Source organism: Hydra vulgaris, chromosome 06, assembly GCF_038396675.1.
Source record: "Hydra vulgaris chromosome 06, alternate assembly HydraT2T_AEP".
NCBI classification, from domain to species: Eukaryota; Metazoa; Cnidaria; class Hydrozoa; order Anthoathecata; family Hydridae; genus Hydra; species Hydra vulgaris.
Genome location: NC_088925.1, coordinates 18,534,031 through 18,552,175, shown reverse-complemented (window position 1 = coordinate 18,552,175; position 18,145 = coordinate 18,534,031). Strand labels below are relative to the sequence as shown.

At 29.6% G+C, this 18,145-nt stretch overlaps 5 protein-coding genes across 5 annotated transcripts; 3 read left to right on the top strand and 2 right to left on the bottom strand.

The window, feature by feature from the left end:
• Nucleotides 1–7,616: 7,616 nt before the first annotated feature.
• LOC136081251 (uncharacterized) lies at nucleotides 7,617–8,246 on the top strand. Its single transcript, XM_065798552.1, has one exon. It carries the CDS (start codon nucleotides 7,617–7,619, stop codon nucleotides 8,244–8,246), a length of 630 nt encoding a protein of 209 aa, XP_065654624.1.
• A 1,719-nt stretch (nucleotides 8,247–9,965) lies between these two features.
• On the top strand, nucleotides 9,966–11,629 carry LOC136081702 (uncharacterized). Its single transcript, XM_065799445.1, has 2 exons — nucleotides 9,966–10,283; nucleotides 10,596–11,629. The coding sequence occupies exons 1-2, from the start codon at nucleotides 10,144–10,146 to the stop codon at nucleotides 11,371–11,373; spliced, it is 918 nt and encodes a 305-aa protein (XP_065655517.1). The 5' UTR covers nucleotides 9,966–10,143; the 3' UTR covers nucleotides 11,374–11,629.
• Nucleotides 11,459–12,481, bottom strand: LOC136081250 (uncharacterized). Its single transcript, XM_065798551.1, has one exon. It carries the CDS (start codon nucleotides 12,479–12,481, stop codon nucleotides 11,459–11,461), a length of 1,023 nt encoding a protein of 340 aa, XP_065654623.1.
• Nucleotides 12,482–12,942: 461 nt separating this feature from the next.
• Nucleotides 12,943–14,231, bottom strand: LOC136081249 (uncharacterized). Its single transcript, XM_065798550.1, has 2 exons — nucleotides 13,514–14,231; nucleotides 12,943–13,394 (listed from the first exon to the last, which is right to left on the bottom strand). Exons 1-2 carry the CDS (start codon nucleotides 14,229–14,231, stop codon nucleotides 12,943–12,945), a joined length of 1,170 nt encoding a protein of 389 aa, XP_065654622.1.
• A 1,321-nt stretch (nucleotides 14,232–15,552) lies between these two features.
• On the top strand, nucleotides 15,553–17,442 carry LOC136080978 (uncharacterized). The gene is made up of 2 exons (XM_065798325.1): nucleotides 15,553–16,789; nucleotides 16,876–17,442. Exons 1-2 carry the CDS (start codon nucleotides 16,336–16,338, stop codon nucleotides 17,385–17,387), a joined length of 966 nt encoding a protein of 321 aa, XP_065654397.1. The 5' UTR covers nucleotides 15,553–16,335; the 3' UTR covers nucleotides 17,388–17,442.
• Nucleotides 17,443–18,145: the final 703 nt, after the last annotated feature.

Here is an 18,145-nt window from a genome sequence, read left to right as displayed (position 1 = left end):
CAGTTGGAGGTTTTGGTTAAATTTTTAAAAGTTTTCAAAGCTGCAAGTGATGATTTGGAAGGGTAAACTTATCCAACAATTTATATACCAATTTTGTTAAATTTTAGTATGCAAAATTACTTCAAGTCTTTCTCCTCATCTTTTGCACAGATTCCTTTAAACATTACTCCTGAATCAGACAATCCTGAGTCTTATGTAATTGATGATGACACTGACTTGGCAAACACTCTTCCAGTTGAAAACTTCTTGCGTTGGGTTAATGATTCTGACTTTGAAACTGAATATGATTCTCAGGTCTTCACAGAGGACTATGAAAACCAAAGAGATATTATTACGTACTTGTCAAGTTTTGCAACTGACATTTTGTCTGATAAATTCAAAATAACTCATATTTATTGCATGGGTTTGTTTCTTGTTCCTTTTTGCAAGTCATTCAAAGTCTTCGGACAAAATGCTTTTGCCAAGCTTATAGAAACAAAGGAAAACCTGCGACGTCTTATACAATATTGTAATTTTGAAAAGACAAACTCATCACTGACCAATTCTCCACCTCAGAAAAAGCAGCACTCCTCTACCAAGCCTTTTTCAAACCAAATTTTGCCTTCACTTTCTTCCTTTATTGACTCAACAGCCCCTGTTGAGAATAATGAAATTGAACAATATAGTAGAACTGAAGTTGTGGCACCAAATGTTCAAGATTTAAAAAATTTGGGGAATGAAGCACTAAAGTGGTGGGAAAAAAATAAAGAGACATTTCCAGTATTGTTCATTGTATCTAGCTTTGTTCTTGCCATTCCTGCTACCTCAGCCCCAAGTGAACGAATGAATTCCATTGCAAAGCTGATTACTAATGACAGGAGAGCCAATCTTGCACCAGAAACAATTGAAGCCTTGATGCTACTTCGAATAGACAAGGAACTGCAAAATTCCCATTTCAATGTCAAGGACAAACACTAAGAAAACTTATTGAAAGCTTACTCAACTTTTTTTTTAAATTTACTACCGGTATATACTTCACTTAAATCTGTACTAGAAATTACTACGAACCTGTAAATATGAAATACCAATAAATATGAAGAATTGCAACAACAACAAAAAATTGTCCGATTCTTGTGTCATTTTTTATTTTTCATTTTTTTGCATGTTCGACGTCCGACCGCGTTTGAGATTTTTAGTTCAATGACTGTTCGGTGATCGATCGGTGTTCGGTTCGACATTAGTTTTTCTATCCGGTGTTTGGGGTGTCCGAGTTGTCCGGGTTGTTTGACAAAATTATTGTTGCTCGTGTACGACCGGTTCGGTAGTTCGGACCGTACGAACACGGGCGAACGGAAAAACGTCACTTTGTCCGGACCTCTCTCTCTCTCTCTCTCTCTCTCTCTCTCTCTCTCTCTCTCTCTCTCTCTCTCTCTCTCTCTCTCTCTCTCTCTCTCTCTATATATATATATATATATATATATATATATATATATGTGTGTACATGTATATATATACATATATAAATATGTAATATATATATATATATATATATATATATATATATATATATATATATATATATATATATATTATATATGTACATGTATATGTATAGTTCGGACCGTACGAACACGGGCGAACGGAAAAACGTCACTCTGTCCGGACCTCTCTCTCTCTCTCTCTCTCTCTCTCTCTATATATATATATATGTATATATATATATATCTATATATATATATATATATATATATGTGTGTACATGTATATATATACATATATAAATATATAATATATATATATATATATATATATATATATATATATATATATATATATATATATATATATATATATATATGTAGCAAATATACACATATATAAATAGTAAATATATATATATATATATATATATATATATATATATATATATATATATATATATATATATATATTATAATATATTTATTTTGTTTTTTAAATTAGATTCGTGACCTTATCAAGTATTATGTTAGTATTTGTATGCGTTATGTTTTTTATTGGATTTGGTTTAATAATACTCTTTTAAAGTTAATTTAATTTTTAAAATAACGCCTCATCGTAGGGTAGATTTTAATAAAAGTCAATGAGAATTAAATAGCGCATCGTTCAAACAGTAAATGTTTTGCCGATAAAAATAAGAAATATTAATATTTACTTTATTTACTCCATTACCTTGGTTGCTTCATTCCCATGTTTGTATAAAATACTACGCAAAAAATGGAATAATTAATGTTTACTTTACTCCATTATTTATTTTAGATATCATTACTATCATAGCGCAATAAATATTTTTTAAGTAAAGAGCGCCGTTAGGACTACAGTGTTAGTGTTACAATGTCAATTAACATTAAAGCACTTACACTGTAGTATTAACGGCGCTCTTTGTTTATAATTTTTTATAATAGTTAACATAAATGATATAAATTTTTATAATAAAATAGTTTTTTTTTATAATTTTTATACATTTAGACAATGTTTTCCTAACTGGCTTAATTTTTGATTATTCAGGAAAAATTGGGGCTGACTATCATAAACAAAAGAAAAAAACATTTTGAAGCAGATAGTATTTTCGAGGAATCATGGTTAAACAAAAAAAATTTAGCTAAAATTTTTTTGCATTTGTCATTTTGTCTGTTATGCCAAAGTAAATATGTAAAAAATAAAAAAACATTTTCTTCAATATTTTTTCTGGTTCTTACATAAGAGGGCTTTTAATACAATAAATTCTGGCACTGTAACACTGTAATCATTAATTATATTAAAAGCTTCAATACCTTCCTGAATCAAGGAGGTTACGTAGGAAACGCATTTATTATCTAAGAGAAAAAAGATCTGCCTAAGGACCCTCACGAAGAAAACCACAAAAAGAGTTCTTGTCAGCTTTAGGATAGTTGTTAGTAGTGTGGTGATGGAGTGAGTCCAAGGAAAAAGTAAGAAATGAAAAATGCATTAACATCATTGCATGATTGGAACTACCTAAGTGAGAACAATTAAAAACTAAACACAAGCTAGGGTCAGAGACAATAAATAAATTAAGGAATGAAGGTAAGTGATTAGGCTTGTCTGAAAAACGAGTCACATAGCTGATTATCTGATTAAAGCTTCAACTTTATCTGCATCAGCTAATGTCTCATTAAATAAACTCATCAGTATTTTTTATCGAAACAGTATCTCTAGCCTTTACTCAACTGTATTTTAATAGGAAGAAGACTAACGAGACGGTAGTTAGACTAGTCAGATTCCTCTCCAGAATTTTTAAAAATAGGGGTAACAGATGCTGCTTTCCAGCATGCTGGAAAACAAGACTTTCATAAGCATTTGTAAAATAGTTTTGATGTTGTCTGAATTACAAGCTGTTGAAGAGACTTAGCAGGAAATCACTTTAGATACAGAAGCTGGAGTCGTACGAATGTCAAACAATTGATCAGCCTCTTTGTTGGTAGGATGTGATTAGTAAAATCAAGAAGTAAGGTTAATGAAAAGTTCTTAGCAAATAATTCACCTTGATCTTTAGGTGAGGCAACAAAATTTGAACCATGCAAGTTAGGAGGAATAACAAATTTGCCGTACGGCTTTTGACACCTGAGAAAATAGGGCTTTGGCGGTAGACAAAATCATTTTACAATGGTTTCTAGCAATAATGAAAAAATGTCTGTTTTATGGAGAATTATTTTGGCAATAGATACGGAAGTAATAGTTACGATTGGAAATTGAAGCAGCACAGTAAGAGGAAAACCATTGAGAAAAGTGAGGCTTGATTTGGAATTGCCAAGAAGTAATAAAAGATTCCATGCCAGCCTGAATCTAAGAAGTTTCATAAGAAGCTTATTTGTGAACAGAAACACAAAAAATTTCTACCCAAGGGCCATCACAAAGAAAATCACCAAAATAGTCCCAGTCAGCTTTAATATATTAGTAAGAGGTACGATGATAGATTCTGATGATGAAGAAGAATGAGATAATAGTTTCAGAGAAATCAAACCATGATCAGAAGCACCTAAAGATAAATGTGGAGAAACTTGGCACTGACTAGGATTAGAAACAAGATATGAATCAAGAAGACAAAGTAAATGAATTAGATTGTCTTGAAAGCGAGTTGGAAAGTTGACTATGTATTAGAGATTGAGCAAAAGTTGTGGGCATTAACACCTGCAAAGTCACAGATACTAAAACCAAGCCATTCAGATGAGCGTAAAAGTACTAACAGCAACGATATTAGCTACTTACAATATTTAAGATAAATGAACAAAATGATGCAATTAGTATTAAACTGATTTTTTTAATATCCTCAACAACACTATACATACATTTAACATATCACACATTTATGCTTCTTTAAAGATAATCAAAGTATATTTAACTAAAATTTCATTAATGTCTTTATCCTTAGACCTGGTGTGAAAATATGCATTTTTACAGGGTTTTTCACTTCATTTCGACAACGTATCATACAATTTCGACAGTTTCATTTCATAAAGTTTCATTGAGTTTCGACACCGTTGCATTTGATTTGTAATTGCAAATACTGGCTTAATATAAATAAAAATTACAAAAGTAATTTTATTCTTCAATAATTAGTTCTCTTCTGGAACAGAGAATACCTAAGCACGTGCCCAAAATAATTATTATAGTTTGTGCTAGTATTATTCAATGCGCTGTTTTGTATATTTTCAAATAGTTCCTCTTCAGTTCCAGACAAAAATCTTCTGATATACTGTTTTTTTATATAAATAATAATAAATCCTATTGAAAACATATTTTCAATAGGATTTAAAATATGGAGAAAAATTTTTAATAGGATTTAAAATATGGAGAGAATATGGAGGTAAAAACATCAAAGAATGCCCAGCACGTACTGTTTCGTCTTGTACAACAGCAACCTCGTGAAAACGAAAATTATCTAAAGTTAAGGATTTAAATTATTTTATTTGCTCCAACAATTAAGGATAAAATTAAGGATAAAATTAAGGATAAAATTAAGGATAAAATTAAGGATAAAATTAAGGATAAAATTAAGGATAAAATTAAGGATAAAATTAAGGATAAAATTAAGGATAAAATTAAGGATAAAATTAAGGATAAAATTAAGGATAAAATTAAGGATAAAATTAAGGATAAAATTAAGGATAAAATTAAGGATAAAATTAATGACAAATGACAATAAAAGTGCTAATGACAAATAAAATATAAAAATATAAAAAGCTTTCTGTATTAAATGCTGTTATTTGCGATTCATATTTTAAAATTCCACTTTTGTTCATTGCACAACAGACGGAAATATTTCTTGACGTATGTTGGTCACAGTTCGAGTAGCACTCTTTCTAGCTAAAGAACGTCCTCTTTTAATTCGCATTGAAAGACTAATCCCACTTCATCATTAAAGAATATTTTATTGTCATTCATAGAAGAAAAAATGTTCATAAACCTTTCTGTGTAAGTAACACTTTCATTTATAACGTCTTCAGCATTTTTTCTCTGTGGGATATTGTGAATAGGCTTCAAATTATAGTTAAAACTACCAATGCATCTTGCTATAGTAGAATGGCTAACTGAAACAAATATTTGTTCAAAAAGTTTTTGTCTAATTTCCTTAAGAGTTATTTCACAATCATCATCAATCCAAAGTTTGATTAGTACCTTGGATTCTTCTTTTAATTTTTTGTTTCTAGAACCACCTTTTAATTTCCGTTCTATCGACAACCATTTTTACATTTTTGAATAGATATATTAAATCCAAGCTAATTTAAATCCAAGTATATTTTCAATTTCTGATGGTGAATTTTTGTTTTAAGTAAGATTCAATTATGCTTGAACGGTTGTTTTTTTATATTATTTTTTGATTCGGCATTACTGTTTTTGAATATTGAAAATGATATTTAAACTTTTACTATGAACTCATATTGTATTGAAGAGAAAATTATTTTGGATAAGAAACATATTTTTATTTTCCAGATCAAAAACTTATGACATTAATTTATAGTTTGATGATAATTTATTATAGTTAGGATATTTTCTAAAAGCGAATTTTTCTTTTTTGGCAATTAAAAATAATTAAGCCGGTTAATATAAATAATGAATATGGCAATTAAAAATAAATATTAAGGTGATTTGAAATACTTTAATATCCACAACATTTTTATTATTCATAATATTTGTCTCTTCAATACAGGAAGAGCAGGGAAGGGTGCATGAGGACTTTTTTCGAGTTAGTCACATTGAACGAGCATTTTCGGAGGCCAAATTCAATGCTGAACACGAATCTACCAAGCATTTTGCTGGACTACATCGTTTGATGAAGTACAGCAAAATCATGCATTAAAAAGTATTGTAAAAAATCACCGTGATGATCCCGGCCATTTTTTAAAATAGCCGCTCTAATGGCAATTTATTCTTAGGCCCTTACATCTTTATCCAAATTTGACCTTATAATATGTCCTTTCTATGGTTTTCTGGGTCAAGGAATTCGAATCAAAAAACAATTAAACGAACCGCGATCGTGAAGGGACGTATTTTTTTATCAAAAGAAAAAAAAAAAAAAAAATAAATAATGGCGAAATTTTCAGCAACCAATATAAAGGATTTACTGGAGATACATAAAAACACATTAATAAAACTTTTTAATGATAAATTTGATAAAATGGAAATTAAATTTAATAATATACAAGAAGAAAATAAAAATCTTAAAAATGAAATGAGGGAATTAAGAAAGGCAGTCGACTTTGTAAGTGAGAAGTATGAAACTACTCTAGCTGAATTGAAAGAACTGAAAAAAAACGCAATTCCAAATGTCGAACTAACAGATAACATAAAGTTTAATGACAAAATCAATGATGTGAAAGACAAGCTTGCCGAACTTGAAGATCGAAGTCGTAGGAATAATCTTAGGTTTAATGGAGTCGAAGAAAACGAGAACGAATCATGGGAATATAGCGAGAGAAAAATTCAAGAAGTTTTAAAATCTAAGTTTGGTTTTACTAATGATTTAGAAATTGAAAGGGCGCATCGAATAGGAAGAAATGAAAAAGGAGTTAAAAAAAAACAGAACAATAATAGTCAAGTTTCTTAATTACAAAGAAAGAAACGCAGTTTTTGAAAAATTTATCAAACTAAAACTTTGGAATGAAAAACTATATGTTAATGAAGATTTTAGCAAAAGAACAACGGAAATTAGGAAAAAGTTGTTTAAAGAAGCAAAGGAATTAAGAGCAAAAGGTAAATTTGCTAAAGTTATTTACAACAAACTTATTACGCGGGATTTTTAAATGAATTCTTTTATTTCTAGTTATTTAATTTTAAAAATGGATTCTAATTATCAAAACAATTTTGAATCGCTATCATTTAACTTTTTTCAATTTAACGACTTAGTGCTTGACACTAATTCAGATCCGGATCTAAACTATTTTAGTGATGTAGAAGCTTTGCGAAACAATACACCAATTCAAGCCGCGTTACGGAGAATTTAAAAAAAAAAACTGGATCGAGTTTATGAGGGAAATAAATCAAGTCAGCTTTTAATTCTTGAGTAAACGAAGTATAAACAAACAACATAAACTAAGCCAATAATCTTTTAAACAAATATAAAACATATATAGATCAAAATGGATTATGATATAGTATGTAGTATGAAAGTTGAAGAATTGAAGTCTTATTTACGTCTTCGTGGCTTGAAGATATCTGGAAAGAAAGAAACTCTTGCAGCTCGAGTATATTGTGCAATGGAAAATAATGTTATGCCTATTAAAACAGCTGAAGAGGTGGAACATGATATAAATACTGAGTACAAAAAAAAACTTTTTATTAACGGTGTTGAATTACCTGATCCTTTTAAGCTCAGTAATGGCTGGTTATCAGAAGACGAAGGCCTAACTTGTTGGCCAATATTATTATATCCTGATATACACAATTATTTATTATTTAACTCTGCTGAAATAGCCAGTAAAGACTTAAGTAACTACAAAACGTGTAAAACCTATAGTTACTTTAAATGTGGCTGGCTTGAACCTTTATTTTACCATCAAGTTGGAATAGAAAGTGAATACTGTTATTTAAAAGGGAACTGTAGGAAATCTGAAAAAATTAATGATCCCTTTCACAAGCTATGGATTATTTTTAATAAAAAAACTGCTAAAATAGTTTCTGCACATTGTACTTGTCTAGCTGGTTTATCGCAGACATGTAATCATGTTGCTGCAACCCTCTTTCGAATTGAGGCTGCTGTTAGAAATTGACGAACGTAGCTTGTACTAGTTCAAAATCAGAGTGGCTTCCCAACCGCAGCATAGTAGCACTATCAAAAATATGTGACTTATAATTTGATCGTGATGAATTTGGTAGGCGTGGAAGAAAAAAGCGTTCCCTAGTATCAAATGAAAAGCATAATTACAACCCATTAGTTAACTGTGGCCTGAAAATTTAAATTTAACAGACATAGCAAAAGCAATTGAAACCGTTGCTCCTCATAGTATCATAACTTCTGTTGTACCTAAACCTGACATTTATTATATGGAAGAATTAATTGTGTCTTCAAATGTTATCAAACCTACAATTTTGACCATGGATGATATTATTGTTATGTCAGACAATAAATTTTCCTTCAGTGAAAACATGAAAACAAATATGACTCAAATAATTGTTACTGATATAGAGCATATGACTGTAGGTCAAAGCACAAATGAGCTTTGGTTTAATTTTTGAAAGCAAGTTATAACTGCTTCAAAAGCTCATGATGTTCTGAAAAAAATTGAAAAAATTAACATGGGCATTAAAGTTGATATGTGGTCATTACACCAAAGTATTTCAGGGCTAACATTTGTGAACCCAGATATACCTGCATTAAAGTATGGGAGAGCAATGGAAATTGAAGCAGCAAAGCAGTTTTTTGAAGTGATGAAATCTCTTCATCAAAATTTAACTGTAAATGAATGCGGATTATTTTTAGATGTTGAAATGCCCTATATAGGTGGAAGCTCTGATAGAGTAATCAGATGCTCGTGTTGCCCACCAGCTTGTTTAGAAATAAAATGCCCATTTTCAATTAACCATACAACACCACAAGATCCAAATCTATCTCTTCCTTTTGTTAAAAAAAATTTAAATAACAAGTTTGTCATTAATAAAAAACATAGATATTATACTCAATGTCAGGTTCAAATGGGAACTGCTAAGATGAACAATTTTTATTTTATGGTATGGACAGCTCATGGGTATATAATTGATAAAGTTGCATTTGATGAAGCTAGTTGGTTGAGTATGAAAGTTGATTTTTTTAAATACTACAACGATCATTACTTAAAAACTTTGTAGATTTTTCTATTAACTGATTGGAACAAAATTGTAAAATCTTTTTTTTTAATTATAAAATCCTTCTTATATTTAAATTGGTATTTTTATTGAGTTTAGAAAAAGAAACATTAACTTATTGTCTTATTATAAGATCCAAATATTGGTGTACAAATATTTAGGTAAAGAAAATACTGAAAATCAAAATGATTATTCAAGCTATTTATAATAGTAAAAAGCAGTAGTAGTGTGAAACATATATATTCATTAAAAGTGCACGGTGGTGTCCAGCATCCCTTACAAGTAATTAAAAAAATTTACAATTTTAATACTCTCGTGTACTATTGAGTCCTTAATACAAGGGGAGGGAATTAAAGTGTGGGTGGGAATTTTAGTCCAGATCTAACAAACTAGAGGGTTTTATTAAAAAGTGGATGGGAAAATTTAACAAAAATCTCAATCAAGACTCAAGAGTAATTGTAGAGGGGCTTTTAATAATTTTCAGAAAATTTTCCTACCCACAAATCTTATTAATTTTTACTTGTTGAAATGTCAAAAATGTTGAAATGTCAAAAATAAGAAAAATATTCCGTGTAAACCGGCCTTAAAAAATAGAAAATATAATATCATTCACAGATAAAAAATAAAACTTTCAGTGTTATACCCCGTTCATACTGACGATAAAACACGTTTTAATTGTCGTATTTTAAACGCGTTTTACATTTTACTATTCTCATCAAATTTAAAATTGGTTTTAATTAAAACACGCAACGTTAAAAGTTGTTTTAATAAAACAACGTCGCGAGGTTGTTTTAATTGCGTTTTATTACCCTGAACTGTTTTTAAATGGCGGAGGAAAAAGCTGTTGCTGAAGAAAAAGTTAAATCTAGAAAGAGAGCTAGACATTGGGATGATGAGGAAACAAAAATACTAATTAGTAAATGGTCAGAAGATAATATCCAAGAAAAGTTGAAGTCATGCACAAGGTTTTGTTTTGTTTTTTTCAGTTAAGTTGGATCAAATTGAAATAACTTGTTAAATAAAATCAAACCACTCGTTACTAAATAGTTTAAATAAATCACAAATAGACAAGAAGTGATTACGAATTACATTAATATTGAATAAACAAGGAAATGAATGTTTATAAATTGTACTTTTTACAACAAGATATTTATTTCTCTTTGATAGTTAGCACAATATATATATATATATATATATATATATATATATATATATATATATATATATATATATATATATATATATATATATATAACTTCATATTTTTTGGATTTTAGAAAAGGAAAAATTTGGGAGGAAATTTTGCTATTCTTGCAAGCTTCTGAATATGAAGACAGAGATAAAGAGATGTGTAAAACAAGAATTCACACATTGACAAGTGCATATCGCAATTATATTGATAATAAACGAAATACAAGTGGGACTGGTCCTTCCAAAAAACCATCCTGCTTTGATGAAATTGATAAGGTTCTTAGTGACAAACCAACCACATTACCAACTTTTTTGAAAAGTTCCTCAGGCATGAATGTTATTATTGAAAAAACTGCAGAAGTGAATAATTTTAATAATTGTGTTAATGAGTTAGTAAACTGTGAACATATAGACATTGAAACTACTCCGTCAAGTTCTAAATCTGAAGAGTGGGTAAAAAAAGATAATAGTTTTTACTTTAAAAAATCCAAAAAGAAAAAATCAAGAAGTGAGGTAATGTTTGAACAATTAAATGCCACTGTTAATAAATTTATGACCTCTCAGGCTGATATTGATCATAAAATTTTAGAAAGTATTTTAGAAAACCACAAACAAGAAGAATCATGTGTTATATTAAAAGTTCGTCAAGTTGAAGATTTATATTTTATTGAAATAGAACTTTCATTGGCAGATTTGACACTAGAAAAAGTTACTTGCACAATAAAAGAGGAATTTTCAGTTCAAGATAATGCATCTTTATTGATTACCAAGTTACCAAATGTACTTATCCGAAATGATAAGGATGTTAAACGTCTTAAAAGTGGGACTGAGATAGAGTTTTTAATTATGATTAAAAAAATGTGAAGCAATTTCTTTGTTTTGTTATTTTTTTCTCAAAATAAAATAAACCATGCCTTTTACAACATTGTTTGAAAAAAATCATTTACAACTAAACAGTTGTAAAATAATGTTTTTTTATGGAATTTCTAATAAACTCAGCTTTATTGTCAAGTTCAATGCAACTGTGGTTTAATATAGGGTTTACTAAGTCAATTTCTGTTTGTTCAATCCATTCATTTAAATACTTTTGCTTTGTCAAAGTACAGAAGTTATGTAGTATACAACATGTTGTAACAATATTGACTGTGTGTTCAACTGTTGTATCTAATCTCTTTAAAAGACATTGAAATCGACCTTTTAATCTTCCAAATCCATTCTCCACCACCACACGACATTTACTAAGAGAAACGTTAAACTTTGCTTCTTCTATACTAAGATTTCCACGATCTGAGTAAGGTTTCATAAGCCAATTTTTAAGGGGATATGCTGAATCACCAAGGATAAGAGGACCAATTTCAATATTATCAATTATTTTAGATAAGTTTGTAGGTAAAAAGGTTCTAGCCAGACACTCTTTATATAAGGGAGAATTTTTAAAAACCCTTGAATCGTGTGATTTGCCAGTCCACCCTACAAAAATATCTCTAAATAAATACTTGCTGTCTACCAATCCCTGTAAAATAATGGAGTGATATTCTTTTCTGTTTATATAGTCCTCTGAATTTTTATGAGGAGCCTTTATTCTTATGTGACATCCATCAACTGCTCCAACTACTTGTGGAAAACCATATAATTTTTCAAAACTTACTATAATCTCCATTGTTTCTTCCCTTGAGGGTAAGGAAATGTATTTCTTCATTAAGTTATCAACAAAATGTTTACAAATTCTGTGAACTATTGTACAAACAGTTGATTTTCCTAAGCCAAATAAATTGGCTATTGTTCGGTAATCTGCAGATCCACTTAAAAAGTAAAGTGTCACAGCTAACTTCATTTCTAAAGGCAAAGATTTACGAAAGTTAGTGCCTTGTATAGGCATAAAAGGTGAAACTTCCTTGCACAGATAATTAAAGGCTGCTTTAGACATTCTTATGTTTTTTATCCAATCATCTTCGTTCCAACAGTTTACCATTGTTTCGTACCAAAAGCTTTGACTGCGAGGTTTAGTCCAAATTTTTCTGTAAACCGCAAAATTATAAGCAGTAATACAGTTTATCAGTATGTGCTGCAATTGCAGTCTTCGAGATCAAGTTTTTCTTTGAGAGCGCCATTTTCGAACGTTAATATAAATACTAAAGAACGTTCAATCTGAACGCAAGAAAACTGAAAACATGTTTATTATAAAACTATGTTTACATTAAAACATGTTTATTTAAAACAGAATTTAGTGTGAACTGGGTATAATCAGATTTAAAAAATTGTCAATCTATAAAAAAATCATGTGTGTTGTGTAAAACAAAAAAATTGCCATCTGACCTTTAATTAAGATCCCCCTGTTTATTAGATCTGGACTAAAATTTCCCCACCCCCTTGTATTAAGCACGCGTGACTAATACTAAATTAATAATTATGTTTTAAACTTTTAAGCTTGAATTATTTTTTTATTAAAGCAGGCTTTAAATTGCATAAAGCTGCATACGATAAAATAATATCATCCATATGATGAAGCATAGAAATGGGTAATACATTTTTTAAGATTCGAAAAGTTTTTATTCGGTTTATGGCCTTTTCAATGTGAATTCTTAAGTTCGCAACATCAGTAGTCTTCTTGCATTCAGTTGCAGTCATTTGACTCTTTACTCTTGCACCTGGTGGAACTGATAAACTGCAATAACGGAATAATAGTTCTCCTCTTATTTGAAATCCTCTGTCTGCCATCACCTCGTCGCCTCTTTCCAACAGATTGTAAAAACCACTGTCACTTGTAATAAATTTATCTGATGCTCTTCCACCGTAACATTTAGATTGAAACGTTATGTACCCATTTGGTGATATACCAATTAATACCTTGACAGTGTTGTGATGCTTGTAATCAAACCAAGTCACTGCTTGGTTGTAAAGGGACTTTGGACGTTCAATAAATATTTCAAAACAATCAAGAATCACTCTACACTTGTGATGCTTTGCTTTCACAAAGGACTCTGGTAAGTTTTTTTTAACTTACCAGAGTCCTTAACTGACTTAACTTGGGAGCCAAACAATAATAGCATTTCCGAGATATAAGCAATAATTCTAATAAAAGTGGTAAATATATTAGAACACAAAGCTTTTGAAATGTCAAAACGATCAGCAATATCTTCATTTAATAAACCTAAGCGCAACCTCATAAGTGTCATTAAAAATTCTTCTTTGTGTGATAACAGTTTACATTTAGATATAGATTTTAGTTGTTTAACTTTGCTACGTGAATGTTTTGGGCCTCTCCAATAACGAATGGAGGGTAAAAATGGTTTTAACAAACCAAAAATAACATTAAAAATAGCAATCGAAGATATACCAGTAAAAAAGTTCATTCTTTTATCATTGTTAACTAATCTCCAAGAGAATTTTTGTTTAAGCTTGACTGTTTGTTTTATTTTTGATTTTTTTAATTGATTAGTAAGGCTATTTACCTTACTAACATAAGAGGTGATAAGTGAAGATTTGTATTCACATGAAGTACAATAGTTAAGTTGTGGTAAGCTCAATGAATACGTATGGTCTGATAATATAGGTGATAAAACATCAGCATTAAAACTAAGACTTGAAAACTCTGTGACAATACTTTTTTCAGTCAACAAAGGTTCTACAGGTTGCCTTTTACTAGAACATGGTAAAGAAGTGATTGGGTGCTTCATTAAAGTTCTTCTAGGTTTTTTTTGTTCAGGTTGATAAAAACCCATATTTATTGTTGGATTAGGGTTCATAACAGTTGGAATTTTATCAACAAAATGATCAGAGCATACTCTATCTGCAGTTCCTGGTTTGCATGTACTTCCTTTTTTTTTCCTTCTCGTCTAAGCTGACTAATCCATTGTTCTCTTTTTATGCTATTTCTTTTAAAACTAGGGAAACAATACATTCGAAATGGGTCCTCACATCCACACTCGGAGAGTATCTTCCCTTTGTGTTGAAAAAACGTTTTATCTTTCAACTTTTCTAGCTTATAGGAACTATTGGTACATCCTATAACAGCACAGTTAACTTTCATCTTATATATTTTATTACTAATTCGCAACTGAGAAAATAAATATTTACCCTTCTAAATTCGTTCCAGGACTTTTTCATGCGCGATATTAATAATGGCAGAAGTTCGCTCAAACTCGTGTATTGTTCCTACATCTATAACAATGAAATAAAAGAATTTCTTTCTCGGCATCATTTAAATGTTATTTATTTTAACATTAGAAGTCTTAAAAAAAACTTTGAAAATTTGTGTAATTTAATTGAGGAAACTTCAAATACATTTAGTATAATTTGCTTAACTGAAACGTGGCACAGTGGGCCAGGTGGTGGACAAAACCTCAAAAATGAAAGTTTGTTATTTCAAAAATCATATTATAAAACATAATCGCAATACTCTACTGATTATTTAAAACATTTGTTTGAGTTTAATAGTATCTTTCAAAACCGCAAAAATCAATTGCGGTTCCATGTATAATAATTTTATTTATTTTTTTAAAAAAGCGCGAGTTTTTTTATATTTGTGTATATCTTTTGTTAACAGTAAGTTTAAAAAAAATACGTGTATGCGCAATTAGTTTATTTATTTTAACTATTAAATTGTATAGCTTTATGAAAAACATAAATAGAAAAAATCATTGTTTATAAAACATTTGTAAACTGGCTTTATTATAACCAGGTAAGTTTATAACATTTAATACTTTTATTTCGTACAAAAAGTGTCAGATAAGTTAGGGAACCTACGAGAACCTATATCGAGTGCTTGAGCTAGTAAATGCTACATGTCTATAACCTATTAGAACTGTATACGTCGCCCATTATTTCCCATTTTGAGTTTATTTGATACTTTAAAAATACGAGTTTCAAATCGTATTATTCGCTTGAAATCGAAATACTTATTTGAAACGTCATGTTTTTTATTCAACCAAACAATAACAGATGTTATTTTTCTCCAATACAATTCAATGCACATTGTGCTGTTTGAATAATACTTTTTTTGTTTTTTACTTTAGTTATAATATGAAAATTGGTGAGATTCACACACTTATAAGATAAAACAAACTACTTCCTAATGATAAATCATTTTTTTCATCAGTATTAACTCACCTATCTTCAGTAGATATTACACTAAACGATTGTGAGTGTAAAAACTTTATAAAAGTAAATCGTAAAAAGTGGATAGCTGCAAATAATGATGCAAATTACTTTGAAAAAAGCAATGAAAAATGGTTAGCTCAAGATTTTCAGTTTACGTACATTACGCTAAATTCTACAGTTAATGACGTTGGAAGACCTTGTTGCTCTTTTAAAAACTCATGCAACAAAACAATTTTGATGGTGGTTTATCGAAATCAACATACCAGCTTTTACGAAATGGCGCAGAAGAAAAAGGCTGCCACATTAATCCTTTATATAATGATATACGGTTTTCAAAATCTAAATGTTATCCCAAAAACGTTTATGTAGATGAGTATGCCGTAAACATACCGCTAAAAGACCTTCTTATGCACACCCTTGAAAGACTGTGTGACGTACAAGCTCCTGTGCTAATAACAATGTTAGAAGAACTAACTAAACTGAAATTTAGATGCAAAGCTCGGTTTGATGGTGCTACAAGGCAAAGCGTTTACAAGCAGGTTAGCCATAATGAAAACATTGAACGAAATCTAAAAAATGAAGAGTGCTTATTTATGACTTGCATAGTACCATTAGAACTCAGCGGATTTTATAATAATAAAAACGTAGTAGTGTGGAGAAACGAAAAGCCGTCATCAACTGCATATTGTCGACCCGTTAGATTTTCTTTTCAAAAGGAAACTAAGAATGTTGTGGAAGAAGAAAAAAAAATCTATTGATTCCGAAATTGAGAACTGTGATGTTATTAACATTACTTTTGCTGGGAAAGAATTAGCTGTAAAATGTTTTATTGAGCTGACCATGGTAGATGGTAAAATTCAAACAATTTTATCAAATATGACAAACTCGACACAGTGTTGTCCAGTTTGTGGTTTATCTCCAAAAAACATGAATAACTTGGAGAAAGTTATGAATTTAGACACCAATAATTTAGAGTTTAAATATGGTTTATCTAGTTTACACGCTTGGATACACTTTTTTGAACTAATACTTCATGTTGGATATAAAAAGGAAACCGGAAAATGGCAGGCTAGAGCCGTAGCTGATAAATTAACGGTAGAGCAAGTAAAGTGCCGAATTCAGATTGATTTTATGAACCAATTAGGATTGGTTGTGGATTTTCCGAAAAGTGGAGGTTCGGGTAAGTCAAATTTTGTATTATATAAAATATATATTATATATCCATATAATATATTAAATATAAGATATAATTTTCTAATTTTTAAGGTACTAGTAACGACGGAAATACTTCCCGCAGAGCTTTTGCCAACTATAAATTAACCGCCGAGATATTAAAAGTTGATGAAACTCTTATATATTATTTTTATATTATTTTAGTCACTTTGTCATCAGGATATGAAATAGATACTATAGAGTTTAAAGTTTTTTGCATAACCGCTCTAAAACTTTATATATCCAATTACTCATGGTACTATATGTCACAATCTGTCCACAAAATTTTAGTTCATGGTCATGCTATAATTGAAAGACAATTTCTACCAATCAGAATAATGTCTGAAGATGCCCTTGAGGCGCGAAATAAAGACTTCAAGAACTTTCGGGAACATTTTAGCAGAAAGGCTTCAAGGAAAGATACAAACCAAGATTTGATTAATAGGCTTCTTGTATCCAGTGATCCCGTTATAACATCTCTTAGAAAACTAAAGTTAAATAACAATCAAAGTTTGCATAAATTTCCCAGTGAAGTTCTAGAGTTGTTGAAAGAATCAGCTCCGTAATTGAATGATTTGTAATATATAAATTAGTACAAGCTTTGTTTTCTTTTTCCTACAAGTAGCCTTTTTTCTATATAGTATAAAAAAACTTAAAATAATGTTATTCAGAATTTGGGGGTAATAGATTTAAAAATTAAAAAATGTAATTCTTAAGACTAGAATTTTACTAATTACTACCATAATTAATCTATAGAATTTGTATTTCATCATAAAATATAATTAAAACCTCATAAGCATTTTATGAGAACTCAAATATAAAAAATTACAAACCCGCGTTTTTTAAAGTTTTTTCTATTATTTTCAGTATATTCAATAATTTAACTAAAATTTATAGTAAAAGCGAATATTTTTTATTATAATGTGTTTATTTAGACATTTAAAGGACTTTAGTAAAAAAAAAATTATCAAAATAATTTTGTCCACCATAAGTCTATTATCCGGCCCTCTGTGCGTGATGTGAATTTGATGACGCTAAATCTAATTTAAATCTCCATATTCGAGGTTTTAATATGATCCCACTAACGCATAAAGCAAATAAACGCGGAGGTGGTGTACTTTTTTATATAACGGAAAATTTGAGGTTTTTTATTAGGCCTGAGATGAGTATTTCTGATGACAATAAAGAAATTTTAACAATTGAACTTTTAACCAATAGTTCTAAAAACATACTTATAAGCTGCTGTTATCGCCCACCATCTGGCCATATTGAAAGTTTTAATGCATTTTTGTGTAATGATATTTAAAAAAATAATTTTAAGGAA

Excerpts from the sequence above, each read along its gene's own strand:
- LOC136081251 (XM_065798552.1), top strand. The coding sequence starts at position 7,617 with ATGGATTATGATATAGTATGTAGTATGAAAGTTGAAGAATTGAAGTCT.
- LOC136081702 (XM_065799445.1), top strand. The coding sequence starts at position 10,144 with ATGGCGGAGGAAAAAGCTGTTGCTGAAGAAAAAGTTAAATCTAGAAAG. Across the intron at positions 10,284-10,595 it reads AAGTTGAAGTCATGCACAAG|AAAAGGAAAAATTTGGGAGG; the intron begins GTTTTGTTTTGT and ends TTTGGATTTTAG.
- LOC136081250 (XM_065798551.1), bottom strand. The coding sequence starts at position 12,481 with ATGGTAAACTGTTGGAACGAAGATGATTGGATAAAAAACATAAGAATG.
- LOC136081249 (XM_065798550.1), bottom strand. The coding sequence starts at position 14,231 with ATGGGTTTTTATCAACCTGAACAAAAAAAACCTAGAAGAACTTTAATG. Across the intron at positions 13,395-13,513 it reads TAAGTCAGTTAAGGACTCTG|TGACTTGGTTTGATTACAAG; the intron begins GTAAGTTAAAAA and ends ACAACCAAGCAG.
- LOC136080978 (XM_065798325.1), top strand. The coding sequence starts at position 16,336 with ATGTTGTGGAAGAAGAAAAAAAAATCTATTGATTCCGAAATTGAGAAC. Across the intron at positions 16,790-16,875 it reads TCCGAAAAGTGGAGGTTCGG|GTACTAGTAACGACGGAAAT; the intron begins GTAAGTCAAATT and ends CTAATTTTTAAG.